The 15,277-nt window shown below is 40.5% G+C and overlaps 1 protein-coding gene across 1 annotated transcript; it reads right to left on the reverse strand.

The window, feature by feature from the left end:
* Positions 1–1,257: 1,257 nt before the first annotated feature.
* LOC118207415 (G0/G1 switch protein 2-like) lies at positions 1,258–2,850 on the reverse strand. Its single transcript, XM_035380942.1, has 2 exons — positions 2,697–2,850; positions 1,258–2,055 (listed from the first exon to the last, which is right to left on the reverse strand). Exon 2 carries the CDS (start codon positions 2,022–2,024, stop codon positions 1,689–1,691), a length of 336 nt encoding a protein of 111 aa, XP_035236833.1. The 5' UTR covers positions 2,025–2,055; positions 2,697–2,850; the 3' UTR covers positions 1,258–1,688.
* Positions 2,851–15,277: the final 12,427 nt, after the last annotated feature.

Below are 15,277 nucleotides of genomic sequence, written 5' to 3' on the forward strand. Positions count from 1 at the left end.
ATTAAAAGTCTAACCCTTCCCAGTGAGCAAAACCCGGAATTTAGACCTCTAGATGAAAATGGACTGGAAATATAGTTCGAAAGATATGTCATACACGAAGTCGGTTAACCCAAATTTCATTTTGAGCATAAGATTAGTCTTATGTGTTTTGCTGATTTTCCACAAAAGTTTATTTTTCATCATGTCTGCAAACACGCTATTCATGTGAGTGTTGAACAAACGCTGATTGTTTTTTTAATTTTTTAAATACATATTTTGGGCATCAGATTATATATACATATTATGTATTTTGAGCATTTTCGATGGAAATGAATTTTTCATCGTAAAAGTCTTCAAAAAAAAATTCTGTCATTGTGGATATTGAAAAAACAAAACCCCCCATTTGTTTGAAAAAAAAAAAAATAGAATTTGTGCATTTTTTGCGTTTTGGACATAAGACTATTGTCTTATGGTTTAAAAAAAAAAAGATTTTCAATGGAAATCAGTGTTTCATTATACATGACCTCAAACACATTTTAATTTATTTATTTCATCAATTATTCTCAATAGCAAGGTGGAACGAACAGCTGAGCATGTGGAACATCAGTACTGTCTGATGCAGCCACTAGAGGTCGCACTTTACCTAAAATCCACGGAGGTTGGAGAAACGGTTACCTGGTGTTACTTGGTATCCAACAAAGAACAACAAAGTTTATTGTAGGCTACAGTATAAGAATCGGTTACCTAAAGTCCTAATTTGAAGGAACAATACATACAATTTTTGTGAACATCTATCATGCAATTTTTATCCTTACAGTTTTTAATACTATGCATTGTAATATACCGCTGCAGTGTCATAGCATGTAGATTTACATTTGAGTGCTACATGCTCCTTATTTAAGCACAAAGAGCGAGGCGTTCTAACTTTATCAATGTTTTATTTAATGGAAATGTTTCTGGAATATTGGTTATTAAAATGTATTGTGTGATGAGGGGCATTAGAGGTCATTACGAGGGAAATTATTTCATAAGAAATGTAGAACATCAGAGCTCAAGTGGATAACCATTTTCTGGAAAGATATATATTGTGTAAGATGGCTTTGACAACAGACATGTTCAAATGGAGGTCAAGCAGGCTGTAATTTCTGATTGCATGGTGCGATAAAAATTTCAAATATTACCCTAACAGCAATAATTCCTTCTGACAAAGTGTAAATATTTTCATATTTCTATAATTCTTATGTCTGTAATTTTTTAAAAGAGTACACTGGGACATACTGTAAATAAAAATATGCATTTATTGCGTTGCAAAAAGAATATACAAATACATCATTCAGCTATTTTTCTCCCTCTAAGTATAAAAGTAATCATTCGCAGAGGTAAGGAGTGTGACCGTCTGCTGTAAACGTCTTCAAGCATCAGCTGCACGGCAGCAAGCGTCTCTGCGTTGCACTGGGCTGGAGGTCAGCCCTCGCATCTGTGTACTCTAACTGACAGGCAATATTCAGACACGGGACTGCGGCGCATCCCCAAAGCAGCACAACATAGTTCAAGTTTAGCTATTCGGTGAAACAGGTCAGATAACGAAGATAATAGCCATCGCTATTGTTTCCCTTATTTGTCCTGTCCGTTTATATAAGTCATATACAGTAGGCTTATATTCATGGCAAGTAAGCACAAAGTTCTATAAATACAGTTGTCAGTGGATTTTATGAAGCATGTAGGCGGTTGGCCGTGTTCCTCTGCACTGCTGCTACTTGTTGCTTGGATACGGCTCCAGCCTCTGAGGCCGCTGAAGTCTCCGTCAGTTCGATCTCGATCTCCTTGTGCTTCTGAAGGCGATGCTCGCGAGCGATCAACCGCGCTAACTCTTCGTCTATCGGCTCCCGTGGCGAGAAAGACCGGCAAATGGTCTCTACCAGGCCAATCACCACGCCGAAGAACGCTAGCACGGTTCCCACCGCGTACACCTTCACCATGCCGCGGCTAGGCTTCTGGCTCATCATCTCCTTAGCGAACGGGATGATCTCGTGCAGGGTCTCCATTTCCTTCACGGGGTTTTGCGTATGGTTGCACCTGCAGGCCAAAAGAAAAGCCGTGTTAACCACGTTCTCTGAGAGAACTTCTCTCTCGTTTTCCTAACGTTTATGGACCGCCTGTGTGCAGTAGGTGCTCAGTTCAAACACTGGACTGATCATCTACCCAAAACAACATAAAGTAAATCAGGAAATCAGCTTCTGTAGAAACCACCAGACAGCCATCTCCAGAGGCACGAGTTAAATTAGCACAGTAAATTCCCTGTCTTCAACTATGACAGAGTAGGCTAGATATGAGTCCAGTATGGACAATAATGCATGCAGCCTACTCGGTAGCCTAAGTGTTGATTTAATACTAAACATTTTACTGTGAGTTATTGAATACTTTTACATCCTGGATTTTTATAAACAGCAGTTCGGCAGTCCACAATCTCGAGTACCTAATTTATTATATACATACAAGTTGTTGTACACAGTATGAGTGTCTGCTTCTGAAACAACAATGCACCGTTAAAAGAAAGCTTGAGAGACGTCTTACAACTATTGCAATGAAGCCCTGTTCGAACACTTAACATGATGCAAGACACTCGTGTAATGTCTAAAACCGATAGTCCAGTTCGAGGAATAAACAAGCTATCGTTCTGTCATTACTTATAAAATATGAATGATGATAAAACTTACTTAAAGTGTTCAGAAATGTCCAACGCAATTCCGAAATATGCCTCGTTGCTTCTTCCTCTTGTCTCAGATAAACCTAGTAGGCTATGTGACTTAAGTTTGAACGGTTCTCTTATTTAAAGATACTGGAATTTTTGTCCACGCCCGTTTCGGGAGGCGTAACGAGAAACACAACAGAGAAAGCACGTGCGTTTCATGTCCTACGTGCGTACCGGGAAGGATCTAGGCTACACTTTCAATACAACAAACTCCACCCCATGTAATCGCTGGACACTCCGTACCACCGGAAATTAGAGCGCTTCTTTAATGTCCCAGTACTTCATAGATAAACGTTTGGCTTACAGTGGGTCATATGAACAGATCGCACGTATTCATTGTGTAAAGGCACGAACAGCGTTTTTATATTAGCCATTGTAATGCTGATCTTGTTGCAATGTTGAAATGCTTTAGTATTCACTGTGACAATGTAGCCTAAACTATTCATCGTCCACGCTGAACTTCCACTAGTTCCATTATTATTATTATTATTATTATTATTATTATTATTATTACTATTATTATTATTATTAAGTTGTTGACATATCTGATTGTATCTTCAGTTATTCCACGGGGCACTTCGCAATAAATTCACTAAATTATAGTTCCAAAGACAAGAGTTTTGCTGTAATACAGTGGCCAAAAAAATTGTTAACGTTTTAAAAACTATCCTTAATCCATGAACTTTATCCTGATGATTGATATGCACAATTAACTGTAGCTGCGAACGCCGCTAAATCGTGTTATGTGCAGTATCATACTGTACGTGCGTGTAGCACAGTCCATGTTGCTTTAACGTCAGTGTTCAGCGGCTTCAGGTCATTGGGGAATTGACCTCGTCGCAAGTTGGTTCACAAAGATCCACTTTCCACTCCTTATTGTAGCACTGAGTTCCCCTTTCGTCTATTTCAGTAAGTCACGTCGCCTAGAGATTACACATCACGGGCAGCGGATATACTGCAGTCATTTGTGTTGCCTACTTGTCTACTTTGACAGTGATCAATAATTGTTGCCCGAAGACATGCATAATTGTGCCTGTAGGATAATAACGTTCATTATCCACTGAAACAAAAAAAGTACACAATAAAATGTCCAGTGTTAATTCAACTCCTAAAAGAACATGTGGTTGTTATCTGTTAAATGTTGAATTAACACTGTTAGAGTTGAATTAACACTGGACATTTTACTGCGTAGAAAGCTTTATATAACAAATATAAAAATGCAAACATCGCATGTTACGTTTCAGACCCACGTGCTTCTCTGTTTTTAAAAATGCAATTAATTAAAAATGGAGCACGAGAGACATGAAACCATTCTTGCCATTAGCATCCTGCTGAATCAGTCTGCGTGTAATTTGAAGACTTGCCAAGTAACTCAACGGCCATGAACTCGCCCACATCCGCGCAATTTCCCGTCAAATCAGACGCACACTCAGTGAACTCAGCATCTGTGGGCAAACTCTTCAGCAATAATAAAATATAAAAAAGCACGTGCCTTTATTGCACTTGTTTGTCCATGCATACGGAAGCAGAGAGTGAGGGCTATTGCTAATATTCTGGCTGCGGTATATGGAATATTTTAGGGGGTATGCTATTGCCCCCTTGTATGATACATGTCCTATGAATTCTGTCAGACTAACTATGAAAATTGAGGAAGAAAAAAAAAAAACTTACTGATCCAACTAAAAAAAAATTGTATCCCCATCTCAAAGTTGTCCCGTATGAAGTGTGGAATCGGAATGCTTTCAACATAAGTATGTCAAAGCAACTGCATGAGCACTACAGTTAGTATTGTGCATACGTCTAGTTCAGCATGTAATATTTGTTGAAGGTGTGTGATATGCAGAGATGTGCACTAAGTCTCGTATCTCATGGCCCACCTAATCACCCCTCACGACCTACAGTACTGGTGGGTCCCCAAACACAGGATAGGGCCACTTCTCTTACCACTATGCCAGTGCAAAGACAACACAGGCAGTCCAGCTATCATTATCCAGCTAACTCAGTAATCCTACTCAGTGATACAGGGTTTTACTCAGTGCCAGTTATCCAGCTGACTCAGTGATCCTGCTCAGTGATACAGGGTTTTACTCAGTGCAGTTATCCAGCTGACTCAGTGATCCTGCTCAGTGATACAGGGTTTTACTCAGTGCAGTTATCCAGCTAACTCAGTGATCCTGCTCAGTGATACAGGGTTTTACTCAGTGCAGTTATCCAGCTAACTCAGTAATTCTGCTCTGTGATACAGGGTTTTACTCAGTGCAGTTATCCAGCTAACTCAGTGATCCTGCTCAGTGATACAGGGTTTTACTCAGTGCTGTTATCCAGCTAACTCAGTGACCCTGCTCTGTGATACAGGGTTTTACTCAGTGCAGTTATCCAGCTAACTCAGTGACCCTGCTCTGTGATACAGGGTTTTACTCAGCGCAGTTATCCAGCTGACTCAGTGACCCTGCTCAGTGATGACACAGGCCTCTGGAGTACATCATGGGTATAATGTTTATGTTCATCAGATATAATCTTTCCTCTATTGGTGCTCTTTGAAAACAGGGAAACCAGCTGCACTGTATATTGAGATTGGCATATCAATATTTTAAAATTCATATTTCTCTACAAATAAAAACTGAAAGAACCATGGCAATCCTACTTAAACTTTAAACTCCTACAATAATCTGTAGTGACTGGAGAAAAGGTCTGGTCACTATGTCCCAAAATTGTGAAACTGGTCACTATGTGTCCCACTGATTTGCCCAAATCACAGGGGTTTTGGTGTAAAGAGCAAAGTCCTGATCTGCTTGAACGAGTCAGTGATTGACAAGACATGGGAGCTCCTCCCATTTTGCTGTCAATCTCTGATTTGAACAAATCATAAGGTTTTGTTGTGAAGAGCAAAGTCCTGATCTATTTGAACAAGTGAGATTTTTTTTCCAGCGTAAGGAAGCTCCTTTTTGGCCAGTACCCATTGCTCATTGGTCCCAATTGTCTCTAATATATTGGGACCAATGGCAGCCATCCTGAAAGGTCTCTTTGCATTGACCTGTCACCAAATAGCTGAAATTGATTTCATTTCGTTCATTCACACAGATCCCTGTTAGCTGTGTCCACAATGAGCACTATTCATCCTAATATTCCATGCACATAGAAGACATTATAAACAGACATTTAAAATACATCAAACAGAAAATACATCAGCAGAGGACCGAGAGCAACGAGGGTAAAACAAAACGGAAAAAAATGCAACTGAAACAATGCACTAATAAATTATCCCTCAAGATGAAGAAACACAACAAATAAAATGAAAAACAGAAACTAATCAAAAAATAAATGTCCTCTGAGATATGAGAGATATGAGATATCATTTGTGGCAGTGAACTTATTTTGTGCTTGTGTAAGGCAATGGTAAAAATTCCATGAGGAGAACAACTGAGAATGAGTAGATGGTCTCAGTGGTATGAAATTACCCATACACAATTGACAAGTATCTGTTATTGAACAAGAGCAACACACACTGGGATTGTAGGTGCGGGCTGGTGGAACAAACTAAAAGAAAGGAACCTCCCACACTCTCAATCTTCAATGCACAAAATAAATCTTTTTTTAAATTATTTAAAACAAAGCAACATTTCAGCAAATGAAATGTATGACATGTACCTATTGCCAGTGCAATTGTATACACTCAGAGTGACAGCACGCGGTCGCAGGGTGCTTGACACTGAGGGGATGAAGTCCGCCAGAAAGCGTCCACGCGCTCATGCCCTGTGGCACAAACTTTAGACCACTAGGCTCGGTGCCAGCCGTCACGCAGTTCTGACACGAAGTGGAGCTGGTTTCCACAGACTGGTGCAACCTCTTGCAAAATAAGACTCAAATGTCTGCACTGTAACGAGGCTGACTCAGTGAATTAGGGCTCAGGGCAGGTCATGGTAGAAGTGTTCCCAAAGGTCACCGCCCAGAAATCCATCCTGGAGAGTCACTGGCATTGCGCTGAGTGGCAAAGAGCAGGGCAAAGGATGGCAAATTCTGAGCCTTAACCCTTTCAGTATGTGATTGGAATGTTCTTAACTGAAAATTCTAATAGTGATGTAACAGTCATTACTGGTTGTGCAATTACTGAAAGCAATGGAGTTCTAGAACATTGACTTGGAATTTTGGAAAAGCATTCCAAAAAACTTACTCTTCAAAGGGTCAAAGCTTAAGGTTAAGCTCTGACCCTTTGAAGAGTAAGTTTTTTGGAATAACCTTAAAGGCTAACCAAAACCATTAATTTGCAATGATGCTCATCTTTGGGATACTGACAGCCATGGTGGCATTACCCCAAAGCAATATTAACATTAACTCCACATTAGTCCCAGGTCAAAATCCTTTCCAAACTTTTTTGTCTTGTGTTCAGCTAACCAGCAGGCAGTTTCTGACATTCTGACTTTCATACCCCTGCTTGAAAAACCAGCATAGACCAGCATAGCTGGTTACCAGCAAGACCAGCATAATGCATGCTGGTTTTACATACTGTGTTTTGGACACTGGTAAGCTGGTCGCCTGCATGGGACGCTGGTACGATGGCAGTGTTGGGGAGTAGTTAGACTGCATGTAGTTAAAGGTGCAGTATGTAAGTTTGGAGGAACAAGAGAGAGCTATTCCACCCCCTCCCTCCAAAGCCAGTCAGAGAGACTAGATTTTTTTTTTTTAGAGCTTATAATTTATTGATATCTGTTGGAGATCAACTTTGTAGCTGTTAATTTTTTGGCATTGTTATGTGTAGTTAACTACAGGATCTACCAGCTACTTTTGGCCTTCATATATATATTTCCAAACCCTTTTGACCAAATACTGCCTCTTCTCTCTCTTTTCCCTCTAATACTACTCCGCTTCACTATAGTTGGCAATGGTCAAACTGCCATTTGGCACACATTGCTGGTTTTCCCCACTGAGCTGTATTGTGGTTCTCCCTGTGTGCATAAAGAAGGCATTGATCACACGTGTGTCATGTCTGGGGAATATGGTAATGATCTTTTTTTTTTTACAAGTTAGTTTGAACTACATCTTTTGAGTAACTGTAGTTTCACAAGCTAGGTAGCTTTCTTGTAGTTTAAGGTAGCTTTGTTGTAGTTCAGCCACATTGAGTGTGATGTAATTTGTAGTTTTTACAACACATTCAGAGTAGTCTCCCCAACACTGTGTGTTGGTATGCCAGTCACCATAGAATGTTAGTGGCATTCCAGCTCATACATATATGGCCTCACCATAGAAATATTAACGGTACTGCTTTCTGCCGTAATGACTAGCTGCAGAAAAGTACAGTGTGTAACCTAGCAACCACAGCCATGCACGATTGTTTATGTGTGTCTTTAACTCTTCAATATCGATGTCCTCACCAGCCTGTAAGCTAGGATCAGGTCAGAGACAGGGCTGTCAAAAATGTAGCAGCTTAAAAGGTTGATCGATTTATTGTTAATGATAACTGTGTCATGTTGTAGATAGAACACACACCTCTAGTATAACATATGACAAAATTTATGCAAATATTTATGCAAATTTATACAATGTAGTGCAAACTTTTTTGAAAAATACAATTTTTTTTTGCAGCAATGTATATTTTAAAATATATTGCAATATCTGAAAGTAATAATTTGTTCATTTTCCATATATATTTTTTGTAACTTTTATGATGGTGAAGACACTTTTTTTTTTAAAAAAAAGCATATGCAATATATTCCATTTCCAAAAGAAATTGGGTTTCTGGTGAAGCATTAATTTCAGTTTATTCAAAATTTTATCCTTATTGTTTTGCTTGTAAAATGTACTTATTAGTACCCAAATAGAACATTATTGTGCTTTCACGGTACATTTGGCAAATTTGTTCCATAAAGAACAAACATGTACCTCCACTGTACCTCTCATAGCAGCACAATGTGGCATTTTTGCTGATTGAAACCTTTGTTTTCCCAGGCAAGGCTAGTTATAACCCCCTGATTGGCTCCAAGTCACATGCAGCACTGCAATCCACTTTAAGTCTGTGGGGCCCAACCATTCACTGAAACAGCACTAAAGCCTCTGAAGTGTCATTCGGCTTTAGTGACTGGAAGTGGGAAGGAGACAGGATTATCTGGATGGACCTTGGACTACCTGGACAGGTGGTGGAGTAGGTGGCCATAGATGTGTATTCACAGAACAGACTTCCTTCAACCAAGACCCACAGCAGCCCTGGAAATGGCTTTGACCCATTGGCAAAGTGCCAATGCAGGGCCAGTTAGCCTGAAAAACCAATCAGAGGCCACAACCGGATGCTGTTGTTCACCCTAGCAGCACCAATCAGAGGCCACAACCAGCTGCTGTTGTTTACCCTAGCAGCACCAATCAGAAGCCACAACCAGCTGCTGTTGTTTTCCCTAGCAGCACCAATCAGAGGCCACAACCGGCTGCTGTTGTTTACCCTAGCAGCACCAATCAGAGGCCACAACCAGCTGCTGTTGTTTTCCCTAGCAGCACCAATCAGAGGCCACAACCGGCTGCTGTTATTTTCCCTAGCAGCACCAATCAGAGGCCACAACCAGCTGCTGTTGTTTACCCTAGCAGCACCAATCAGAGGCCACAACCAACTGCTGTTGTTTTCCCTAGCAGCACCAATCAGAGGCCACAACCAGCTGCTGTTGTTTTGCCTAGCAGCACCAATCAGAGGCCACAACCAGCTGCTGTTGTTTTCCCTAGCAGCACCAATCAGAGGCCACAACCAGCTGCTGTTGCTTTCCCTAGTAGCACCAATCAGAGGCTGAGCTGACCAGGCCCGCCCCATCACCCCATGCAACAAGGTTATCCAGTAAGTGCGGTAAGCACCTGTATGAGAAGTGCTACATGTTGAGTTTATGAGTTTATGGTGATTATTATTGTCACCACTGAATGTTTTGTCCCACCCTTAACAGTGACTACAGTAAATAAATTGTGCATTGCATTGCACGGCTTGTTGATTGGGTAATCCCTCATGTTTAGCAGTTTAAGATAAAGTTTAGACCGTATTTTTCATGTCATGTAAAACAAAATTTCTCCCACACATTGAATGTTTTTATACCATATACCACTGCATTTACCGCCAGTGCTCCACTACTCAGCTATACCTATAACGATGTGCCATGTTGGAAAATGGAAAATAGTTTTTTTTTGCTCTTTTTGATTATTATTATAAATTTCATTTTTTGAGATCTGAGGATTTTGTGCAATGCTGGCAATGTCGCAAAATAAACACACCTCAGCCAGCAGCATAATGCAGGTGAAAGGTGGCAGGCGGCAGCATATTTATTTTCTGTGGGCCACGTCTGTCCAGCGTGTGCCTGTCTGTCTGTCTGTCCCCCTGGCCTGTGCTCTGGTCACCTGGCCCTACCCAGACCCGGGCCCTGCTCCTGCCACATCTACGGTTCTTCCCACTTTTGCACAACAGACCAGCGGTGTTTGGCCTGGCACACAGCCCTGGCACACTCCCCTGGCACGCAGCACTGGCAGACAGCACTGCCAGCCTACACCTCCGCCCTCCCCCGACTCGCAGTCCAAGGCCAGGGCCCAAACGATACTTTATTTTCAGTATTTACCAGATGCTAAAGATGGTGGAGGGAATTCAAAGATGCAAATGTTAGTTTGCCAGCCGACTGAGAATGATGTCAAAAGAGTACCTTATTTTTAAAAATAAGGTTACAATGATGCAAGTAACAATTCTAATGAAAGGATTGAAATGCCTTAAATTGGCATAAATTAAAGTAGAAACAGTTTGGAAAAAAATCCTTAATTCCTTGTTTTTAGCCTGTATCTTTTAGGTTCCTGCATACGTACATTTAAATGCATGTCTTTGGTAATTTCACGTGTAAAGGCTCTCTCTCAAAATCCATCAAACATTTATCCATCTTGCGTGCTCTTTTGCCTGCCCCAGATGTTTTGTGACCATATACGCACATACGCAAAACATCACAACCTGCCAGGATTACAGTCTGTCTGGGTTGGGTAAAATGAATTGTTCAACCCCAGACATGCACAGCATGAAAACTTTTCATTGGCACACCACCTACTGCAGCAAAATAGTCTGATAAGTCAGACAATTTAATGACAAAAAAGTTGGCAGATCTGGCTGCAGTTTTCAAGAAACTATTTAGGCTGCTATTTTTAGGGAATAGTTGTTGTATCTTGTTACATTTTTCAACACTGAATGGTTTGAAGGTCATATTTCCAGAGAGCATTACATTGCTCTTGTTTAAACATTTCCATTGGACAGGCAGCCTAAACCTGTTACAGAGAAGAGACATAATGTTTGTTTCACGTTATTGGAGGATGTAGATTGGAACCTCAGAGGCATACAGCCAATCACACGACCGGCCCATTGTTTATCATGCGCCCAAGGCTGACCTTTCTTTGTAACATTTATTCCACAGAACAAAAAAGCCAAGGTGGAGATACCATGTCAATCTGGTGCAATTTAAATTATGTTGTATCTCTTCCCCACAGTAAAACAAAATGCCTCCAAGGTTTTTGTAGTTGTTTACCATGAAAATTCCATCCATTCATAATCAGAGTCCAATATCACCTGATCTTAGGTAAGTGCAAAGGCTGCCTTGATACTCACCCTCTGAAGATCTTTGAACTTATCTTGAGTGCATTGGGGCTTGGAATAAGTGATGTATTTTGGAGAAATGGTCTGCAACAAGCATCTTGTCGGTGTTGGTACTGTCATGCGTTTTTTTAAACATCCCCAGACTTCCTCTTCCTGTGAAAGCAGACCACAAGCCACATATTTCTGTGTAAACAGATGCTCGAGCACACTTACTGTGGATTACGTCTGTGATATGATTGCGCAAACACACACTTACTCACATATCGAACAGTCATTGTGAATTTATGTGACACTTCCTGCTGTGTTTTGTACACACCTTACCAGAAGCCACACGGCTGGGTTTCACACCGCTTTCAAATCTTGTGTAATAAGACACTTGAGGTGGATTAGTCAATCCAGCGAGAGAGAGGTGGCTATAGAAAAAGCTGGAGGCTTGACCTTTCCTCTAGTTTTTGAACATTGGGTTCTGTTTCAGGCCCGCTTTCCAAATGGACCTCAGAATAAAAAAGAAATAAAAAAATCCGGGACAAAACTGTGTACCATTATATTCTGATTTTAGCTCCATCTTTAAGCAAGCAGACATTAAGAATGATTTTGTTTTTGATGGTGGTTTGATGGTTAGGGAACTGGTCTCTGTATCTAAAGGTCACAGTTCCATTCCTGGACACTGCCGTTGCACCCTTGAGTGAGGTACTTAACCTGCATTGCCTCACTATATATCCGACTGTGTAAACGGATGCTATGTAAAAATAACTTGTGTTGAATAAGATTGGCTGCTAAATGGCCATAATGCACTGCCCCGCCCCTGGTCCTGGACTGCTGCACTCTGCTGTTTTAGCCACATTAAAATCAGCATCTTATCTCATTCTAAGATCTTTAACAGCAGCCTGGTGAAAACCATCATTCTCTTGCATAAAGATCTTCAGCTCTGAAACCTATTGGCTTGGGCTTGCACGCAGTTGGACTAGCCCCGCCCCCAGAAACAGAAATGCACAGTGAAAGCTGACCTCCCTGTGTGTTTATGCATGCAGGCAGAAGGGTTCTGGACAGTGTCAGTGGACACTGGACTAAGATGGTGGGTTTGTTTTCCAGTTTTGTCAGCGTTGTTTTAAACTGCTGGGTCAGTGCATTGTCAATGGATCAGTGATCCGTACATTTTTATAATCAGTTTTTCCCCTCAATTTTTAAGAACATACAGGATGGTAGATCTTCAGGAACAGGGTTGGACAGTCCTGCAGTAGAATTTATCAAATAAAACATTTATCAGTCTCTATTCAGCTCAATGACTTAGTACAAATAATTTCACTTCTGTTCAGAGAGCATTTGTCTTACAGTGAAAACAGACTGGACTGTGGACCTCTGGAAGATCAGTAAGCAACCAGAGGATTAGTGCACAAATGCTAATTAAATGCATACTTTGCATGTTTCCATTCCTCCTATATTGCCAGTTATCATTTACATTAAAAAAAATATTTAATACATATTTAATCTTTACTCAAGCACTTGCCACTGGTTGACAAATTTGATAGAAACGTCCACAGAAATAAGCATTGCACAGCAGAGGTTTATCAGAAAGAACTCACATCTCACACCCATTATAAGACTTTTAGAAACTTTATCATCAACTCTTTTTTTTTAATCAACATTCAAAATCCAAACCAAAATCACAACAGCAGATATTAACAATAAAACATCCTGCCAAGCTGAAAAAGAAAATGCTTCATAGGCACACCCGTTCATGCAAGGGAATGTTGAAATGCATAGCAACCTTTCTTTCTGTCATGCTCAAATTGGATAAGTGCTTATTTGCTGAAATCCTTTGGCTGTAATTCCCCCGTGATCCTGCCAGGACATTGTGGGTCACAGTAACATTAGCCATGAATTTGAACATCCGGTTTACCTCTGGGAGCTAGCTGGCTGAAAACCGCGACTGTGTGTCAATTCAGTCAAAGGGTTCCATTATCCATTAGCCTGGTTTAGTCAAGAGCTTTTTTGAGCAAGAAAAAAATTCTAGAAGGCTTCTCTATCTTCAGGGTTTGGGAAGGTCTAGATAAAAGATAAAACATTTCTTTAAAAGATCTATGTTTTATTTTTTAATTTAAGTACAGAAAATAGCAAAGAAACAATGCTTTTTCCACAACTTTCCTCACTCGGTGGCAGTGCAGTCGTGCCCGTGAGCAAGGTACTTAACCTGCATTGCTTCAGTATATATCCAGCTGTATAAATGGATGCAATGTAAATACTATGTAAAAAGTTGTGTAAGTTGCTTTGGATACGAGCGTCTGCTAAATGCCTGTAATGTAATTTAACTTTATTGAAACTTATTTTTTTCCCCAAACCTAGATAAAAGTTCTTGCATTCTGAAAATAACAATAACTATTCCTCTAACCCTTCAAAGAATGGTGCCATTAATCAAATGGTAAAACTGGACTTCAATGAACTTCAAGGCAGTCTCACTGAAGGAAGAAACAGGTTAAAATGTATTTAATGAATTGGCAAGTCAATAAGAAATTTTAAAAACCCAATTTACTGTCAATGCATTCCAGCCGCATACATGGGGGTCCTCTCTATAAGATGAATTAATTATTATGCAAATACTCAATTGTCATAGCAGCATGCAAATGCTTGTGTACATGCTATTGTGTTTGGTTTTCTGGATCTTTGAAGATATCTCTTTTTTAATACAAGCCCACAGTGATTGTTGTTTTTTAAAGTAATATTTCCATTATTGTTACTGCCATGACTATATTTTGTAATACAGCTGAATAGCCCTATTCATGTATGGAAAGACAGGCTTGGCTGGTTTCCTGTTTTATTTTTAGACACTGGATTTGAGCTCAATAGCCTGATCCTTAAATACTCTGTGTAGCAAAGCTGCATTATAAAAGTCTCATAATATGCTGTCTCACACTTACTAAAGAGCCAGACAATGTCTGTGTTGTTGCACACGGATCGGGGTGCAGGTTGCTTCCAGTTTTGCCTGAGAGAACACAGTTCTCCTACCTGCAAATCAGGCGTTTTCAAATTTCGTCCTGCGGATTCTGGTTTTCATTCCAGCTATAATTTCATCCCCCTGTATTATATAAAGCAGTTATTTGTCCTTTATTAAATATTAAACATTGAATAATTTTATTGAAGGATGATTTACCCTCTTAAGTTGAATGTCAGAAATAGCTTTGCATGACATGAAGAGGGCAGCATGGTGGTGCAAGAAGGTCCTGGGTTTGCATCCGGCCTGGGCCTTTCTGTGTGGAGTTTGTGTGTTCTCCTTGTGTCCGTGTGGGTTTCCTCCGGGTACTCCAGTTTCCTCCCACAGTGCAAAGACATGCTGGTTGGACTAATTGGAGACTGTAAATTGCCCATAGGTATGAGTGTGTGAGTGAATGGTGTGTGTGCCCTGTGATAGATTGGCGCCTGTTCAGGGTGTATTCCTGCCTCTCACCCAATGCACCCTGGGATAGGCTCCAGCACCCCCCACGACCCTGACCAGGAATAAGCGGGTATAGATAATGGATGGATGGATGACATGAAAAATTGTCACTTAAACAAAATCAGCTGCCCAGAAGTCCATTGTGTTAACATATGACCAAGGGTTAAATATCTGAATGAAGGCTTGAGGTACCAAGAAGTACTGCCGAAGTCCAGAAGGAGCTGTGGCAAAGCAAGACGTGCCAGCATTAGAAATGTGGCTATGGTGTTTGAGATGTTTGCAGCACTTAAAGATTATCCTGATTTCCATGTTGAGTCATGGACTCCTGTACTTTAGCGCCACCCTGAGGCCATCCAGTGGATTTTTATTACGGAGAAATCAGAATAGGAGTACCCTCTCAGAAGAAAGGGTTCTAAAAGGTCTTCATAGAGGAACCCTATATCGCACAAATGTTCTTTAATGGGCAAAATGGTTCAATCTGGGAGCTTTCATACTTTTCACAACTACTATATAGGGTTCCATGAAGAACCAA

The sequence above is a fragment of the Anguilla anguilla genome, chromosome 11 (genome assembly GCF_013347855.1).
Source record: "Anguilla anguilla isolate fAngAng1 chromosome 11, fAngAng1.pri, whole genome shotgun sequence".
NCBI classification, from domain to species: Eukaryota; Metazoa; Chordata; class Actinopteri; order Anguilliformes; family Anguillidae; genus Anguilla; species Anguilla anguilla.